The 17574-nt window shown below is 39.3% G+C and overlaps 1 protein-coding gene across 1 annotated transcript in view; it reads right to left on the bottom strand.

The window, feature by feature from the left end:
• GADL1 (GAD like acidic amino acid decarboxylase 1) overlaps positions 1-17574 on the bottom strand; it is a 66152-nt gene that overhangs the window by 34742 nt on the left and 13836 nt on the right. The window contains exons 8-12 of the mRNA XM_088521160.1: positions 16637-16753; positions 10939-11003; positions 10593-10674; positions 4646-4845; positions 79-130 (exon numbers count right to left, since the gene is read on the bottom strand). Coding sequence (XP_088377286.1) covers positions 79-130; positions 4646-4845; positions 10593-10674; positions 10939-11003; positions 16637-16753 — 516 coding nt within the window. The remainder of the gene's footprint in view (positions 1-78; positions 131-4645; positions 4846-10592; positions 10675-10938; positions 11004-16636; positions 16754-17574) is intronic.

Below are 17574 nucleotides of genomic sequence, written 5' to 3'. Positions count from 1 at the left end.
AAGCAATCAAAAAAAATCAAATGCCTCACACAAATATGCCTATAAACTTTACTCTATTTAAGCTCCATTTTCACTTACCTCCAAAAGAAGCTGAAATCCCTCTCTCTTCTTAATTTCCTCTGCTAGATACCTGCAATTAAAAACGTAGGCTTTTACAACACAGAACATCACAGCACACACTAGCAACAACCAAAGCAGCTCTTGAATGCCTATACAAACTTAAAAAAAAAAAAAAAAAAAAAGGTGCCTAGAGTTAAACCTCATTTCTACCTGCTGGGAAAATGTGGTAGCTATCAGCTCCTGGAAACAAATAAAGACTACAGCCTGCCAAGGAGCGCTACAAAGAGGCCAAATTCTGTCCTCAGGCACAGATCTTCAGTGGAGCCAAGTAGTACAAATTGACCCTATTTGGAACAGGCTGTGAACTTCCCTGATGCAGTTTTCCACCAATGTTGCTCCTACAAATTAATTCCTCAACCTCTTTCCTTCAAGGGGAGATGTTGTGCTGCCTGTGGGCTGTCTGATTTCATGGCCACTGTGACATCTTTTACATTCCTACTGTTGCCACCAGGTTCCCCTAGTGTGGCCCAGTTTGACTTCAAAACTTGTAGATTAACTTCCAGACTATTTTTTTTTCCAGTACTACCCTTTTTCCACATTTTACACAACAGTGCAGATTTCCATCCAGCAACTCACTGCTGATGTGCAATAATTGCTATGATAACAATGCTCTAAAACTACCATTTCTTTTCTCTTTTGCCTGCGAGTATGAAAAATCTTCAGTGAATGGATTGATTTGAACCAAAAGTTTGGATCCAAACAATTATAGGAATTTTTTAAAGCATGGCTTTCTCTTTGTCGCTGGCATCGTAACTCAGGAATTACAAGCAAGGAGGACATTTTGACCGAGTTAGGGCTAGGACTTCTGTCCCTTTTCTCCCTCCCAAAGCCTTCCCAAAGGGAACTCCAAAGAAATTAACTCATATTCATACAGCATTTCCATTTGTCATCGTAAGTTTACTCTTCCACGTAAGATGATACCATGGAGATTTCTCTCCAATACTAATAAGAGTTGGTTAAACTACTGATTGTGAACAACTCTGGTTCTTTATTAGATTAATTTGGTATTTTGCTGCCAGCAGCTGCTTTTGCTGGTCATTGCACAAATAATTCTTTTTTCAGTAACAGAGAAAGAAAAATACTATCAAAACTACCCCCTTAGCCCTACCCGCATGCCTGATCCCCAGAGAAACCGCTAGCACAGTTGCACCAGCAAAGCCTGATACTTCAGCAGACATGCTGCAAAAACGAGCTGTCTAGGGTGACGGTAAATAATCCCCCCATGGTAAACGCTTCTCAAAGCAGAGCACGGGCAGTTGTCACGCCGTTTATCGTTACCAAGTGTCGTGCACGTGCCTCAGTAACTCTTAGCGCACATCCCCGTAAGAAGGGACTGCTGGGCTGCGGTGCCCGTCGCAGCGACGCGCGGCTGTACGGGCTGTGCCAAGTTGTGCCCTCTTCTTCCCAAATGCTCGCCGTAACGAGCCATGGCTGTGGTTATTGCTGCCATTACCGTTACCGTGTAGACCTGCTCCCGCCACGCGCGTTTGCTGCCTGGCTGCTAAGGCCCACGCTAACACTTAGGCTGAAGGGGTAAGTATAAGCTTGCTATCAAATATAAGCTAGATATATCTATACCTAGATAGAGAGGGAGAAAGAGAGAGGGAGAGATGCTAGATATCTCGAGTGGAGGGCAAGGCAGGCAAGTGGGAGGGATGCTGTTTTTACAGGAGAATTGTCTCAAGTAAACAGGCTCAGTGCTTCTGTCCTGCTGCTAAGAAGGTGCTTGTCTGCAACACAAGAAAAATGTGTCCAGCACAATCAGCAAGCTAATCATAAGACAGTGTGTCTCAATATTTTAGTATTTTTTAATATGTCATTGAGACAGTGTGTCTCAATATTTTTTAATATGCTATAAAAAAAACCAAACTCTTCATTAGGGACCTAAGTACAAACACCTCTTTTCCCCCCTCAAGGTCTTAAATAGGGTTTAAAGTATTTTCGAATGATATCTCACCTTCTAACCCCAAGTATTTTTTTTCTAAACACCACCTGACATAGGAGAGCTAATGTCAGTCAAGCTCACACCACTGTTAATCTTTTTCTTAACCACACTGCCAATGACCTAAAAAGGCAGCCATTAGAAAAACCTATCACCCATGATTTATCTTGCCAGGACCATTTGATAGCAGTGCAGCAATTTTCTTTGTGTATCTTTCCACAGTTGACAGTGGGGTTTTATCATCATGTCACATTCATGGAATGTCAGAAGGGGCCGGCTAAGGACTACAGGAGACAAGCAGTAGGGCTTGCAATGACTACGGTTTGCAGAAAATGAGGGTTGGGCATCTCTAGTGAACGTAGACAGCTGTCTGTGTTAAGAGTGGGTGTCAAAAGATGAGCCAGGCAGAAAAAAAATCTGCAAAGATACTGAATCATGATATGCAAAGTTAGATATAGTCATACTCTAAAAAACATCTTAATTTTTCTTTCTTAGTCTGCTTCAAAATCATATAAAGACCTTTCCAAAGTGATCGCAGAATGCTCTACTGAAGTCAGTTTCAAAATAACACTTTCTGAACAGATACAATCACAGTATTCCTGAGCAATCTAATCTAAGCTACTCTACTGAAAACAAGATTCACCTCTACAACAAGAATTTATTAATGGAATAGCCAATAAGCAATGCTTGATGCAAAAAAAATATATGACTTCAATTACCTTAAGCCCTTTGCAACTCTGCCCAACTGTGGAAAAAATCTTGGGAGCAAGTTGTAAAGTCAGTGGACTAGTCCCAGAAACAATCCAAGTTTGTTCCGGAACACTGAAATACTGAACACTGTAACAGAGGAAAACCTACTCTAACAGATGAGGAGAAAAGCTGCACAGCTGTTCAGTAGTGAAGAAATCTGGCACAGTGCCCAGTGAACCTGATGTCTCAGCTGCAAAATGCCTGTGCTCAGGCAAACTCAAGATAGCGATGCAGCTACTGTGAAGAATGTACTTCATCAGATAATGACTGAGAATTAGTTTCAGTCTTAAAGGGAAGAAAAAGTAAAAAGACAACGTTGTTACTGCCTAGAAGTCTACCACCTAGTCCTAACATTCAAGGGAAACCTCAGTCCTAGAAGATCATTAATCACTGTACTCTCAGCCAAACCACCTTGACCAGTGACCTTGATATGGCTGATTTCTCCAGCTGATAGTGAAATGAGTTGCATACTCTGTATAGACACCTAAAAATACAATGCTCTGGAATGAAAATAACATGCAATTTACTTGGAAGAATTTTAGAAATGCTCATCTAGCCCAAACAAGTGAAGAAATAAGATAGAAAAAGCTACAACTCATTTGGGTTTTTCTGTTTTTTGTTTTTCTTTATTTCTTTCTAGTCCACACTGGTTTTAGGTTTAAAAATGCTTCTTTAACTGACTCTGCTAAAGTGAGACTATCCCCTTGATTTTTATCAGAGTAAACATTCAGTATGCTCTTTTCAGGTTGGTATTTCATACCAAAAGTAAATGACAATAGGATATGTGTGACCATTTTTAAATATTAATTACTTGAATTACAGTAGTGTGTAGCTACTACAGGCATGGGGAAGATTTATTATGGCATATGTTGCATAACTGCTGAATAAACAAGACATTAAGTGAATTATTTCAATTGTCCATTATATATTCATTATATATTCAATTTCACTATACTCATTCATTAATGAATAATATTTATTATATATTCAATATTATTTCTTCTATCAGAAGACAAAACAACTTATTTAAGGAAGTTTCTTCCCAAGATCATCATCCATCCCTTCACCATTTCTTTGGAAACACCCTCTAGCAGAATTCACTTGTGAAACTCAGGGCTGCAAGACCAAAAACTTAGTAAAATTTAAAAAAAGGGAAGAGTGTGGGGGGAAAGAGGCCAAAGAAGTGCTTCATGCCCATAACTGACCATATTGTAAACATTAAGAATTTAAACAAATTTGAGGAAAATAACAGAAAGTAATGGTGCCTCAAACAATCTCCTTATTCCTTCATGTACTTCCACTACATGCTAAGACTAACAGATTAGACAGAAGGCCATTGGAGCCGCCAGACCAGCCTCACAGGAATTTCCCCAAAACTGGCCTTCTGTGTTTCCTCAGGCAGGAGGGATGAAGTAGACACAAGACTGACAAATTAACTTCTTCCTAGAAGCAGCTCAGCAGCTCTGGCACATGGAGCTGCTGCTACATTAATGCTAAAACATACAGTTTCAAATTAGAAAAGGGAGCACTGGTCACCACTATCCTGTTTCAAGTAACACAAATGTTAAAAGTAACAAATATTGACAGCCTAATTCAGTCTTCATTATGTACTAACATTTATGCCTATTGCTACAAACAATAAGACTATTGGGGATGATAGCAAATTTGATAACACTATTATTGCCTAGTTCCTTCTTTTAAACTATAGAAACACAATAGAAGAATATGTAAGAATTGGGTCTGTCCCAATGTAAGAAGTGTCGCTGCTGTGACACATTAATATTTCAGGTAGTCAGTTAAATAGAATGGACATTCAACATTCCAAAGACATACCTAGCCAAGGCCAGTGCCCTGTTGACTCTTTCCTCAAGGCCTGCAGTTCCCAGTGCCTTCCACATGAGCCAGAATTTGAAGGCGTCCGGGCGCCTGCTGCACTGAATGGACTTGTCACCCGTGTCGTAGCTTACGTCGTAGAACTTGTCTTGCTGGAACAGGTACGCTGCCTTAGCGGAGTAGCACTTCTTCAGGAGGCCCTATTAGAAACACAACAAGAGCTTAGGCTGCTAACATGCATTTTCAAATCTTTTCAGCTTCCCAAATGAAAACATGTTTCTCTTGTCTGTACCAACTATTCAGTAAAATAGAACCAGAACAGAACCAGGACTGCTCAAAGCTTACAGCGTTGTTTAAGAACCCTGGATGAACCTGGATCCAATGAACTCAGCAGGGTTTCAGCACCCAGACTCATGCTGGGTTTCAATGAAAGGAAACCCAGACTTAGTTCACAATGCTACTAAAGAGTTGTAGGCTCAAGAATAATTTTGACTCAGATCTCAAGAAGCCATGGGAGCGTGTACCAGAGAAACAGTTCCAAGACATAAAATGGCTTGGAAAGAGGGAAAAGGGGAACCTACTTTTACTTTTTCTGTCTATAAGCTGGAAGAACAGCTGAGGATCTGTATACCTGGTCACAAATGTCCATTCCTTCTTCCATTTGGCAAAGAAAGGTCTTTACATATATATACGCCCAAATAGTTGCAGATAGGGAAGATTCCACTTTACCAGATAAAACAAACTCTGAAGCTGTAGCATAGACTATCTGACTGGTTCAGTGAAAACACCACAAGGAGATTACTAGTACAACCCCAATTGTTTCAAAGTTCTGACATTTTTTAACATTTAAAAATAAGTCTTAGGAAAGGATACTATACTGTTCTGTACCCTGATCATGGTTTGTTACTTTTATTCTGCAATTTGCAGGCTCCAACTACCAGATGGCTGCCTGGGCAAAAACAAGCAGTAGAAAACAAAGAAAAACAAATGAATACAGTGACCTTTCAGGGAAGAAAAATCCTAGAAAGCAGAAAGCAGGAGTTTAACTGTGCAGGGGAGGAAGAGAGCCATAGGACTGGCTGTTGGCGGAAGAATGAAATGCTCAAGTATACTCTAATACTACGAAGGAGAGAAAAAGGCTGGCAACAAGTTATAAGAACAGAGATGAGGATGGCCCTACAGGGAGCCTGAAGGAGAGGAAAAGTTGTGAATTTTTTTAGTGATGTTAGCATGTTAAAAATGAGTGAGGGAAAAAAAATGTATTAACACTAGAATAGAAAATCAGATAGCCTAAAGAACATGGCTACAATATCAAATTCCCATTTGACAAGTGTATCAAGTGTTAAGGAGTCTTCTGTGCAGAGTAGTCCAAGTAATAGAAGTGGACAGCATGGTAAGTCACTAAATGGTATCTCAAAGAGCACAATGCATTTTTCAAATTGAAATTCATTCTTCAACTGGAACCATCCAAAAACAACATTTCGTATTTTATCAATTTCCCTTCATCTTCAGCAAATTTGGTTTTGAAATGGCAGCCAGTGCCTAACACCACTCCTGAACACATCCACATACCCATAAGAGGAGCTATATTACAATGCACTACTGATAACATTGGAATTGGCAATAAAATATAGAGGGAAAAAGAAATTAAAAAAAAAACACACACACACACAAAAAAGATAAAAATAAACTCATGGCATATACAGAACATTATCTCCCTCATTCTTCAATCCCTCCATCAATATCAAATAAACAAGTACTATGTGCTATTTGTAGAGTGCAAAAGGAGAAAAACAAAACCATGAAGAAGGCATCTCCGCAACTTCTACAGGAGTTTGACTGAACTACAGTCCAACTGAAATATCTGCAGAAAGGGCAGCAAATTCTGCCCAAACTCTCTAGCCACAGGGCCGGGACATTCAGACTTGTAAAAAGATAATTTGTGTGATACCTTGGGGAAAAGAGGGACAGTGGCTGACGTCCCCCTGCAATCATTAAAATGATAATGTGCTGCTGCTGCTGCAGTGCCCTGTAGCACTACCTGAAAAGTCATCGCTGGGTCCTTTGTGGGATCTCTTTCTAAAGAAAAGCTGAGAAGTTTGTTGAAAAAGGCCAAACACCCTCCCATCACTAGGACTGGAAAGAAAAGAAAAAAACATGGGGGGTTGTGAGCTATAAAGCAAATATGCAACCAAAATACAGGGAGCAAGATGAAGAAGCAAGCACAGGGAAGGAAGAAGTTGTGGTATAGGGTCTTGGGGTGGAAGAGATAAAAGCAGAAGGGAAAAAAAAGGTGAATTTTGTATTCACTAAGGAAGTTACTCCTTGATAGCCACTGTCTCAAAAGTAGTAGATTCAAAAACGGTCAAGTCATAAAAAGAAGTCTGAGTTTTACTAGTCAAATGAAGAAAAAGTAGAAAAAAATGTATCAGAAAGAAAAAGTATGCTTTCTAACTGAGTATTCACCATTCACAAACGAACACTATGGTTTCCCTAGAGTAACTAACCTGTTACATCTGTATAGAAGAATTCTAAACATTTCATTAGATAAGCTGACAAATTTGAGAGTTTTCCTTCATCCTTTTTTGTGCCTTACAGCCTTACAGGCTCACGGTAATGCTGCGCCTTGTACTGTGACTCAAAGTTTCAGGAAAAAAAAAAAAAAAAACTACTTCCATATACTATGGAAGTTCAAAGAGACACTATGAAGTTCAAAAAGCCTTTGGCTTTGATTAGGTCTACTGTTAATTGCTGTGAGCTGTAATTTATGTCAAACAAAAGAAGAATTAGTGGCACTGATATAAATATACAAAAGCTCCAATTTCTTACTGTACATAATTCAAACCAGATTTTTCTCATTGAACACACACTTATATACAGCAAGCCTTTTAATCTCTTTCCATTTCCAGTACTAGTTATAAGAAAGCTTTTGGAGAAGGGTGGAGGGTAAACAAAATCATGAACAGTTCTCCCCCACACCTCAAGACAAACATCTTCCTGATTTGCTCCATTTGAAGGAATAAGAACAGTCTTTCGAAGGGCATACTTGAAATTTCTGAAAAGCAGTGTGCTACAAAAGGCCATCCCTACAATTCACTTCAAGAGAAGGAGCTCTCAGTTGTACTAACCTCAAGCAGAAAGCAAGGCAAACACTTTATTTCCTGCAGCTGCTCTGGAAGGAAATCAGGGAAATTCATATCTTTGTGATATAGATAATGATGATGAAGAAATTAAACTGTAGATCGGTCCAGCATGATCATCTCAATCAATAGTTCTGTGTTAAGTGGAACTTCATTAACTACATTCTTTTAGTTTTTAACTAGTAAGTAAAAGCTCTGTTCATTACCTAGAATTGTTTGCAAATTGCTTGCTAATTACCTACCTGATGTTACAACTAAAGAACTAAAAAGTCACGGAACTTCAGTACTGGTGATAAACATTAGTTCTCTATTTATATAGTTATAATACTCATGTTTAAATAGATTCTAGCAAGCAAAATTTGGAGTAACATTGCAGTGTTAAGTATGGGCAACTCAAAGGTGGTTTGCTGCATTTTAAGAACAAAGTTCACTAACTAACCTTTCAGGACACCACTGTGTTCCAAGGAAGTTAACTTTGTTAGAGAAGGGCAGAAAGCTACGCAGCACCCGGCAGTGAAAGCATTTGCTGCACATTTGTTCAGCTCTTCGGGCACTGAAGAACTATTGCCACTGATCTGAGCTTTTACAGATGATTATCCAATCTCCCTTTCCCTTTGCTGGAAAATCTTCTCCATTCTAATACGGCCAAACACGTATTTCCATCTCTATCATCCCTGGAAATGATTCCAATTTCATGTCAGTAAGGCTGGAAGACATTCTTTTATCAGAATTTCACTACAATCTATCCTCTTTATTTTTATCTGATAAGAAAATATTTAAATACATCTCATTCCAATAATCTAACTGCAGTGTCTTAAGAAGTAACATTGCTAAGTCATGTAGATTCACTGATGCTTTAGAGCAAAAAAAACAAACAAAAAAATCACACCAAAACTCGCATCATTATGACTTTAGCTAATGAAAAGCAAGTAGCACTTCTCCAAAAACACAGTGATTCCTTCTTGAGCTTGCCTTTCCATACACTAAGTAAAATGCAAGGTTCAAGCTTGCGTTAAAAGAATTAAGGAAAAAATACACTAACGGGAGTTATTTGTCCTCTTATAATCACTTAACCCTAATCCTCAGAGTTTTCCCACTTTCCAAAACAACCCGAGTTAATGGGAAAACAAGCTAACAAAACTTCTTTCACCAAGCCCTTAAAGAGCTTTCATCAAACCCTTAAAGGGAGCTAGAGCTCAATTCACAAGTAGGACTTAGCATCAACTTAACTTTCACCCCTCAAGTGCCTAGGATTCAGCTTTAGGTGTACTAGTGGCCCAACACTGCATCAGAGCGATGTAGAGGCGGAATGGGACCGCTCTGTTAGACATTCTCTCCATGGCAGGAGAATACAGCCTGGCTGACAGAGCTCTGAGTTTGCAGCAGTGTTTGCAAAGTGACTCTAGATGCCAAGGAAGCTGGAGTATTTTTCCTTCTCCATCTCCTCCCTCTTGAAGGAAGAGGAATTTGCAATATACAGCTCAAGCATTGGATTGGATAATCATTTCCTGGGGCTGTATCTATATACTGGACTTAATTAGTTAAAAACACAGTACTGAATTCATCCCAAGCCTGCCATTGATGGACTAAGTCTTTTTGTTGGCGGTGGTGTGGTTTTTTGCATGCACACTCATTTTTTGTGCTGAAATACATGGAATGTCTTGAAATCTGCAACCCAGGAAATGAGGAGGCACATTTCCCCTTGTTGTCCTGCCTTTTCTCATCCATGACTTGGACTGATCCTCTGAAAAAAATAGTGGTTAATATCTGTGCTATTTAGTCCTCATCAGTTTTCAAGACCAGGAGTCACAACAGTTACCTGAACAGCTAGCCACTAGCAGCTAAATAGAAATGATCAGCGGCTTTGACAGAGATTTAGAAAAATAATTTATAAACCATATAATAAAATAATTTATAAATTGGGCTCCATATCCTAGTGATGTTCAGAGTCATTCCTGACCAATAAAGCACAGGCTAACATTAATTCCTGAGGGTATACAATGAAATTACAGCAAGTCTGAGTTTGATACAGCGCTTTAAATAGTTAATCTCTTACTGGTTTCTTTATTAAGAGAGAAGACGTCCACAAAGATATAAGCAGAGACTTTTTCCACCTCACAGACTTGTCTTATTGCGCCACTTGAGAATCGGAGCTCTGTTGTTTGCTTTATAGATCTTTTAATTAGTCTTGGCTTTTGGAAAACCAAATAACCCTGGTGATGATGGAAAAACTAGCAGAGTGAGGAGAAAATGAGGCTCAGCACCTCTATAGTGAAAGACAAAAGTTAACAAATTAATGGCACAGAGGGCTTGTCCCTCCCTGTATTCTGTAAGAGGACACACACTCCTAGCGTCTTCCTATGTGCTGACTCCTCTCCCACTCCAGTGCACCCATGCAAGGAGACACAGCGTGTAGCTCTGACTAGATGGTATTCTTTCAAAAAAGGCAGACTGCTGAAGTCCCAAAGGACAACAACTGTTCAGGGTATCTTGATGTCCCTAGTGTCTGAGTGCTGCAGATCCAGGTGGCAAACACTCCATTCTGAATACCAATCATGTGCAGAAGTTAAACTAGCAGGGGCACCAGCTGCAAACTTTGACTACTGGTGAGTTTAATAACTTGTATCAGTTTGGCTCTGCTCCCTTACTCATCCTTTATCAGTTTCTTGGTGAAGTCCAAAATATATATCATTCAGGCATTGCACTGCAGTGTAGAAAAAGTGACTAGCAAGTGTTTTCCAATCACCTCCACTACCACATCACAGTAATGAACTCTACTATGTTAACACACACACACGAGGACTTACAGAGTTGTCTTTCACCAGAAGAGCACAGCACTGGATTCCTGCCATCAGCATTTTATGGGGATTCCAGGCAACAGAGTCAGCCCTATGAAATTTATAAAAGGAGAAGGGGAAGAGAGGAGGAGGGGAGAGAGTATAAAGAGGGTCAGAAATCCCCAAGCTCACTGCAAGCAGATATATCAGATTTCCTAAATTGTTTTTCACAACCCCTTAAGTTCCACAAACCCCTAAGTTCTCCAATTAAAAATAATAGGTATTTGCAAAATGCAGCTCCCATGGAGGACATTAGGATACATGCTTTTTCCATCTCAGCCCTTGGTAATTGTCCTCATTAACTTAGCTGACTTACCTATGGATGCCATGAAGAAGCTTGCAATGCTTCTTCGATATCAAAGCTGAGCCACCCCAAGATGCCTGTTGGAAGAGCAGAGAGCCAAGACAATATTATTTGTATGAACTTCTTTGCATGGTTTCATAAGGTTTCAGTTAAGGACTTCCGGAGATGTTTTTCCCTATTTAAAATTAGTTTATTACATGGTCAGTGGGCTAAATTTGCCGGCAGTTTCATCAGTACAATCCCATTGAAGTAAAGGCAGCTTCCTGGAGCTATGCCTAACAGAGGAGCTGGTGCTGTGTGCCAATAAGTGAGCCTCAAACTCTGTTGTCCTCCATGTGAAAGCAAGCACAAGACTTGAAGGGATTCTGTGCAAGCATGTTCCTGATATTGAATAGGAAGAAATTCCATTCCCCCAGTCTAAACCTAGGCAGTGAGAGCAGGAAATGCTGCTTTGCAAATCTCCCTCATGCAGCTTCCTTAGTGAGAAATTCACACAGTAAATTGAGGGGCAAATGATAACATCTGCCAATTCCAATGTCCAGGCTCAAATATGCCATGGAGTTTTGATATGAAAATTGAAGTCAGTAAGTAGGCAAAAGCAGCTTTTCTGCCACCAGTGATCCAATTGAAGCTGAAATGGAGTACAACTCACCATACCTACCCTGGGTTGCCTGAGAACTAGGTGTGTGGCCTTCTCTGTAGTCGGTTGCTCTGCACAGAAATATCTTTTCAAGAATCATCTATTCTACACACCTATATTTAGATAATACCTTTTGCAGCCTCTTCTCCAAAGAAGCCCAGATAACCATAGTGTATTACAAGTTGAACTACTTGGGCAACTCAAGTTATATAAGGTTATTCTTATCCACGAATTCAGCAAGGCCCAGATTTTACCCACCGGCTGCAATGAATCTCTAGTTCTCAGAAACAACGTTTTCCAAGAGGAAGAAAAAACAAACATGTCACAGAATACAGAATAGAATAAGTTATTATAAAATACATTAAAAAAGGATTTCTAGTGGCCACGTAGGCAAAATCTACTTAAACAAGTTCCCTGTAATATAAGCAAAGCTCCTTTGAGGCACAGAAGCAATCAGTCCCCATAACACTCAGCTTATTTTGAAAAGTATGTATTTATTTTGGTGAAACAAAGGAGAAATCACTCACGTAAAGATTCCCAATCTCAGTATGGAGAATATATATATTTTTAAGTATTCATTTTTACTTGTTTCTGTTTCAAAGAAACAGCTGCAAGAGTTGATCTAAAATTTAGCAACGGTATTTGCTTCACAGGCCATACCTTGGGAATAAGATCTCTGTGAGACTGAAATGGTATAGGTTCACAAGAGAAAAAAAGGTTAATAACTTATCTTAAAATAGGTCTTTCTCATTAATACAGGACATAAGCATCCCACCATATTTTATTTTGTCATACTCAAAACACTCTTGGCAAGAAAAGAGGAGCTGCTCTACAGATAGGGTGAGATAGAAAAATTTGTCCCAAACTGCACAGTTAGTGTGGCAGGACTTGAAAGTGGGTTTCCCCAGTTAGTCATGTTACATGAGGACAACTAAACTGGCCTTCCTATTTATAACCAGATTTTCTGCTTCACGTTCTACAATTCAGTAAAGTCAAAACAGCACTGCTGGAGATCTAGAGGATAGGAATGATAGTACTGCATGTCCATGCACCTTCACCACTTTTCTGTCCTCCCTTGATCCACAAGACCATGAGATGAATTTATGCTCTGTGCTTCTTTTCCTTGTCCACAAAACTAAGTCCTTAAGGATCTAGGTCTGAGAATAAACAAAAGTGAAAACTCATCCAAGAAGATTGAGACTCACTGGCTGAGAGTGTTTTTAAAGACCTCTCACAACAGAGGCTGCACAACTTGGTCATTTCACTCATGTTTTAGAATACCAACTCCCTGGATTTAAGATGTCAGTCCTAAGCATTGTTATATCTTGTAATAGCTGCTATGGTCGTAGGAAACAGATTATGCCTTATCTCTTTGCAGCAGATTTTAATTATCTATAGGCTATTGTATGGTGTCTCTTTGTCTTTTCTAGTCTAAATAACTTCAGTACTTTCAGTCTTCCCCCATTAGTCACGAATTCTAGCATGCTGCTATTTATTCTCACTGCTCTGCTCTAATCCTTCTCTTGGAGATCCTTAATCTTCTCAAAATTCAGGTTTTATTTGGTCACAGCCTTGATAAAGCAGATGGAGCTAAAAGTAGAAGGAAAGAATTAATTTATTTACTTTCTTTATTCTGTCCTGTAAGATGTTTACCCATCTTTGCAAATGCTGATGATGTGTTGCATATTACAACTCCCCAATCTTTTTCTGCAGATCTGCTATCTAGCCAACATTCCCCAGCTTGTGTTTGTGCAGCTGATCATTACAGCTTAAACCTAGAGAGCACCATCCATTTTGAACCTCAGCTTTTTTTTTTAACCAATCTCTTTTCTCCAAATTGTCAAGATCACTTTGATTTCTAATCCTGCCCTCCCATTATCTCTTGCAGTTTCATATCATCTTCATTGTCACCTTCAGATAATAAACATAATCTTTCACACAACTTATTAGTGAAAATATTGGATAGAACCTAATTTAGGACAGACCTTTGTGGAATCCTGCTCAACATATACTCCCTTTATATCAGCAACAAACCGCTCATAACCACTCTGAGTATGATTTTCCAGCCAGATTTTTCACTATCACAGTTGTGGGGCTTCCCTGGCTTTCTGATGAGAATTTTCCATGAGATATTGCCAACACATAGTAAAGTTAAATGTTTCTCCTCCATATACGAGGCTAGAGAAAGAAGGTAGATTGATTAATCAGGATTGATTCAAACTGTTCATGAAAAATCTAGCTGGGAGCTATACAAAACACTTGAAGATTAATATTATGAGCTGTTCCCTACTGCAGCGTAATTGGTGACTACGTGTGAGAAAATACTGTGTTTTGTATGTAACAAACAGCTTACAGCTGAATGACGTGACTGACAGGGTTTTGCAATGTGATTAAACTAACCACCTAAGCCCGGGCTAATAGGTCAAATCAGATTTTCTGGTCTTGCCTAATCATGTGAAAAGGTGTCACAAAGTGAGGCCCAGCAAGGAGGAAATACTGGGTATTTAAAGCTCCATGAATACAGTGCATGGATACGTAACCATAGAATCATAGAACGCTTAAGGTTGGAAGGGACCTCTAGAGGTCATCTAGTCCAACCCCCCTGCACACGCAGGGTCATCCAGCTTGAGCACTTATTGATGATGCAGAACAAGAGAGGCCTTACAGATACACCACAGAATACACTAACCAACAGGCGCGTGTGAGAGCACCGTAACATTCACAAAACGAGCTTGGTTATGGTCCCTGCATAGGGTCCTGACAGCTGAATGGCTTGACTGCTAGGATAATACTAAGGGCCTAAGCCCAAACTATCTTTAAATTGTTTTTCTTAACTTCTTTCACCCTCCTAGGTTGGTCTCTTAGAGAGAACTTATCTGCTATTTTTCAAAGTTCATCTTGCTGAAGGCCACTGATTTTAAGTTGACATTCTCCCTTTTGCTCTTCCTAAGGACCATGAGTTTTGTTGTTTCCAGTTTAATGAGGAGTTTCCCTAGTGCAAACATATTTTTTTGGCAATGGAGGCTATTCTGAAATTAGCTACATCAGTGTAGGACTAGAAAAAAAACCACTGGCGTATAAGACATCCTTATCATCAGCTCTTGAGATCATTTGCAGTAGATAAAATCATGATCCACACCAATGATACAAGAAATTTAAAGTTACAGTAGACCAAAAAAAAGCAGTACTCACTTGCTATAAATCAGACTGCACAATGCGTATGTAAATCATTCAACATGAAACCAGGAAAGATTTGCGGCTTCCCCTCAAATGAATGCTGAATCTCAAATCTTTCAAATACTATTTCTCATATCTATGAGTCTAGGAGGAGACAGGATGCTTAAAAAAAAACAAAGCAACTCACCAACTCTGTTTTATTCTTGCATTTTACTTCTGAATGGCTGATGTTTGGGCTCACTGTTCCTTTTCACACATTCTATCACATTATGAATTATACTCTGCTCATTTTAGCACAGGTATGTACATACCTGCACACCTTATGGTGAACAAAAATAGCACTGAAAGCTTCCCGTCTATTTCCAATACCCTAATTCCCATATAAATATCTGTGAGAAACTTTAAAGAAAAAACAAACAAAAAGAAACAACCATCCACTCAACTCTTCCTACAGAGTGAAAAGGAGGAAGCAACAAATCTAAAAAAACTCTAAAATTCTAAAAGAATCATCCAAGGTACATAACATGAATCACATGTCAATAGAAAAATACATCTTCTAGACCACAGACTATCCGGTTTATGAGATACATTTGTCCTACTGGGAACCAGTACAATTGATTCAGTACACCTGACAACTACGGTCACTGTTAAAACAGTGTGTTTTTAAGGGCTGGTAACATTTTTATCTTAGTCTAACATACCACTGAAGTTGGATGAGCTAACTGTCTGCAGAACAGTTCAGACTATGGCCCAGGCTCAGCCCCTCTGTTTTAGCTGCTCACCTACAGCAAGGAGGGTAGGAAAGTGCTCCCTGTCCTCCCTCAGCCATAGAAGATATGCTGCAGCACTGGCTTTTCAACTCACCCATCTTTCCCCTATATACCCAGACATGCTAGACACCAGTGTCTAATACGAAGGCTGTTCTTTGGCTGAAAAGACTGGTAGGTCACTCCAAGCCACACACATATATCAGGAGGCTTTGCAGACACTTTAAATACTAGGGCTGAATTTTGCAGCGTTTTTCTCCAAATCAGTAAGAAAAAAAAAATCTCTGTATGCAAATCAGAAGTTATTTATTAATGTCTCTTAGTCATTTCTATTTGAAATGCACATTATCTGTGTCATTTTCTTTAAATAACCAACATTAAACAAACGCTTTAAAAATTTAAAGGAGATCTAAAAATCTCCATTAATGCTGCTCCAGATTCTCTTATTGCTCTATCCATACAAATCCAGGTTCAATTCCATGGACTTTAGTCAAGGCATGACTGGATTTGTGCTACTTTAATTACAAAGAGGTAATTACAAGGGCTCAATTATTATTCTAAGTAGTTTTCAGAATGGAATCCAATCCCCAAAACTAAAGCAATAAAGAAATAAGAAGAAAACATTTGTAGCAACTTAGGAAAACATCGGGGAACTACAGGAGAGCCAAACCTACAAATATGAAACAGAATAATTTATGGAGAGGTAAGTCAAAAACACATGTTTATTTTAACCCATATGAACCACACGCTACAATTCTAATGTTTCCATTCTTTGAAATAAGGAAAGAATCTGAAGTTATATTTGTATGTAACCATCCTTGATGTGGTTTTTGGAGGTGGCCAAAAGAAATTAGAAACTGATCTTAAATGCATTTTTAAATATAACAGGAAAATAACAAAATAACATTGACTACATGTCATACACAAGTTATTTGCTGTTTTCAGCATATGGGACAGGGAAATCAGAATGTATTTCTATTCTCCATGCAAAAAAAATTACTAAAGCCCAATGTTATAGAAACTATATAGACTACTATATAGACTACTATATAGAAATATCAACAGTGAGAAAAATAGCAGATATACAAAAGCAATGCTAAATAAATTGTACTGTATACAAACTCACATCAACGTGAAGCCAGAGGCCATGCTTTTCACAGATATTGGCTATTTTATCCAGAGGATCAAATGCTCCCAGCACTGTTGTCCCTGCCGTAGCACAGACAAGAAATGGTGCTGACCCCTGCAAAAGGATTCAAAACAAAAGAACGGTCACTTGCGCGCTCATTTCCTCCAATACATTTGGAGAGCTCAAGTGTAACAAGGTCTAAAAAAAGTAGGACAGAGATGTGAAAAACTACATTTTAGTTTCTCAGTGGCAAGAGCCTCATGCAGGAGGTACTGTGTTTGAAAGTGCTGACTCTTACAGGAAGAACATTTCCCACTAACACTATCACAGGGCAGACTTCACCAGCTTCAGACCGCTTGACAGATTCTAGTTTTGTCAAAATAGAAGTGTGTTGGATATTTGACATTTCTCCTTATACATTGATTTTCCTTGCTCAATCTTTTTAAAATCTTACTACTGTATTTGCTGCCATTCTGCCTAATACAAATAAAGCTCTTGGTTCAGCCAGCAAGCTGCCCATGTGAGGGAAATGACTCATCCCTCTTGGGCTGCCACCTGCTTTTCTTTTCTTCTGCAATGCCTGTAGTCTCTGCCTGCCTAGGGAGCAAGGATCTTTAGCTGGAGGACAGGATTTGCCTTCGGCAGCACCAGGGTATCCCACAAGTGGGACAGTCATCACTGCCTGACCCTAATGCCTGTTCTACAAAAAATTGCTGCTCTTGATGCTCCCCTTTTCTGAAAAAAACAGGAAGGGCTGCAGGTGGTAACAACGTCAGCAGGGAGACAGCTGGAAGTCTCCAAGAGCTTTAAGATTACGCTGGCAAGACAAGGAAGCTTTGGTCAGGCGTGCAGCCTCCAACAACCATCACCAGCCACCATTCTGGTTCCAGTGACGTTGGCCACTGCTTTTCCATGTCACTAACACCAGCAGTGCA

This window comes from Tinamus guttatus, unplaced genomic scaffold (genome assembly GCF_059628265.1).
Source record: "Tinamus guttatus ecotype Peru unplaced genomic scaffold, ASM5962826v1 Tinamus_guttatus_pri_ptg000115l, whole genome shotgun sequence".
Lineage (NCBI taxonomy): Eukaryota > Metazoa > Chordata > Aves > Tinamiformes > Tinamidae > Tinamus > Tinamus guttatus.
Note: the sequence above shows the minus strand (reverse complement) of the source record. Positions and strands in the feature narration are given on the sequence as shown.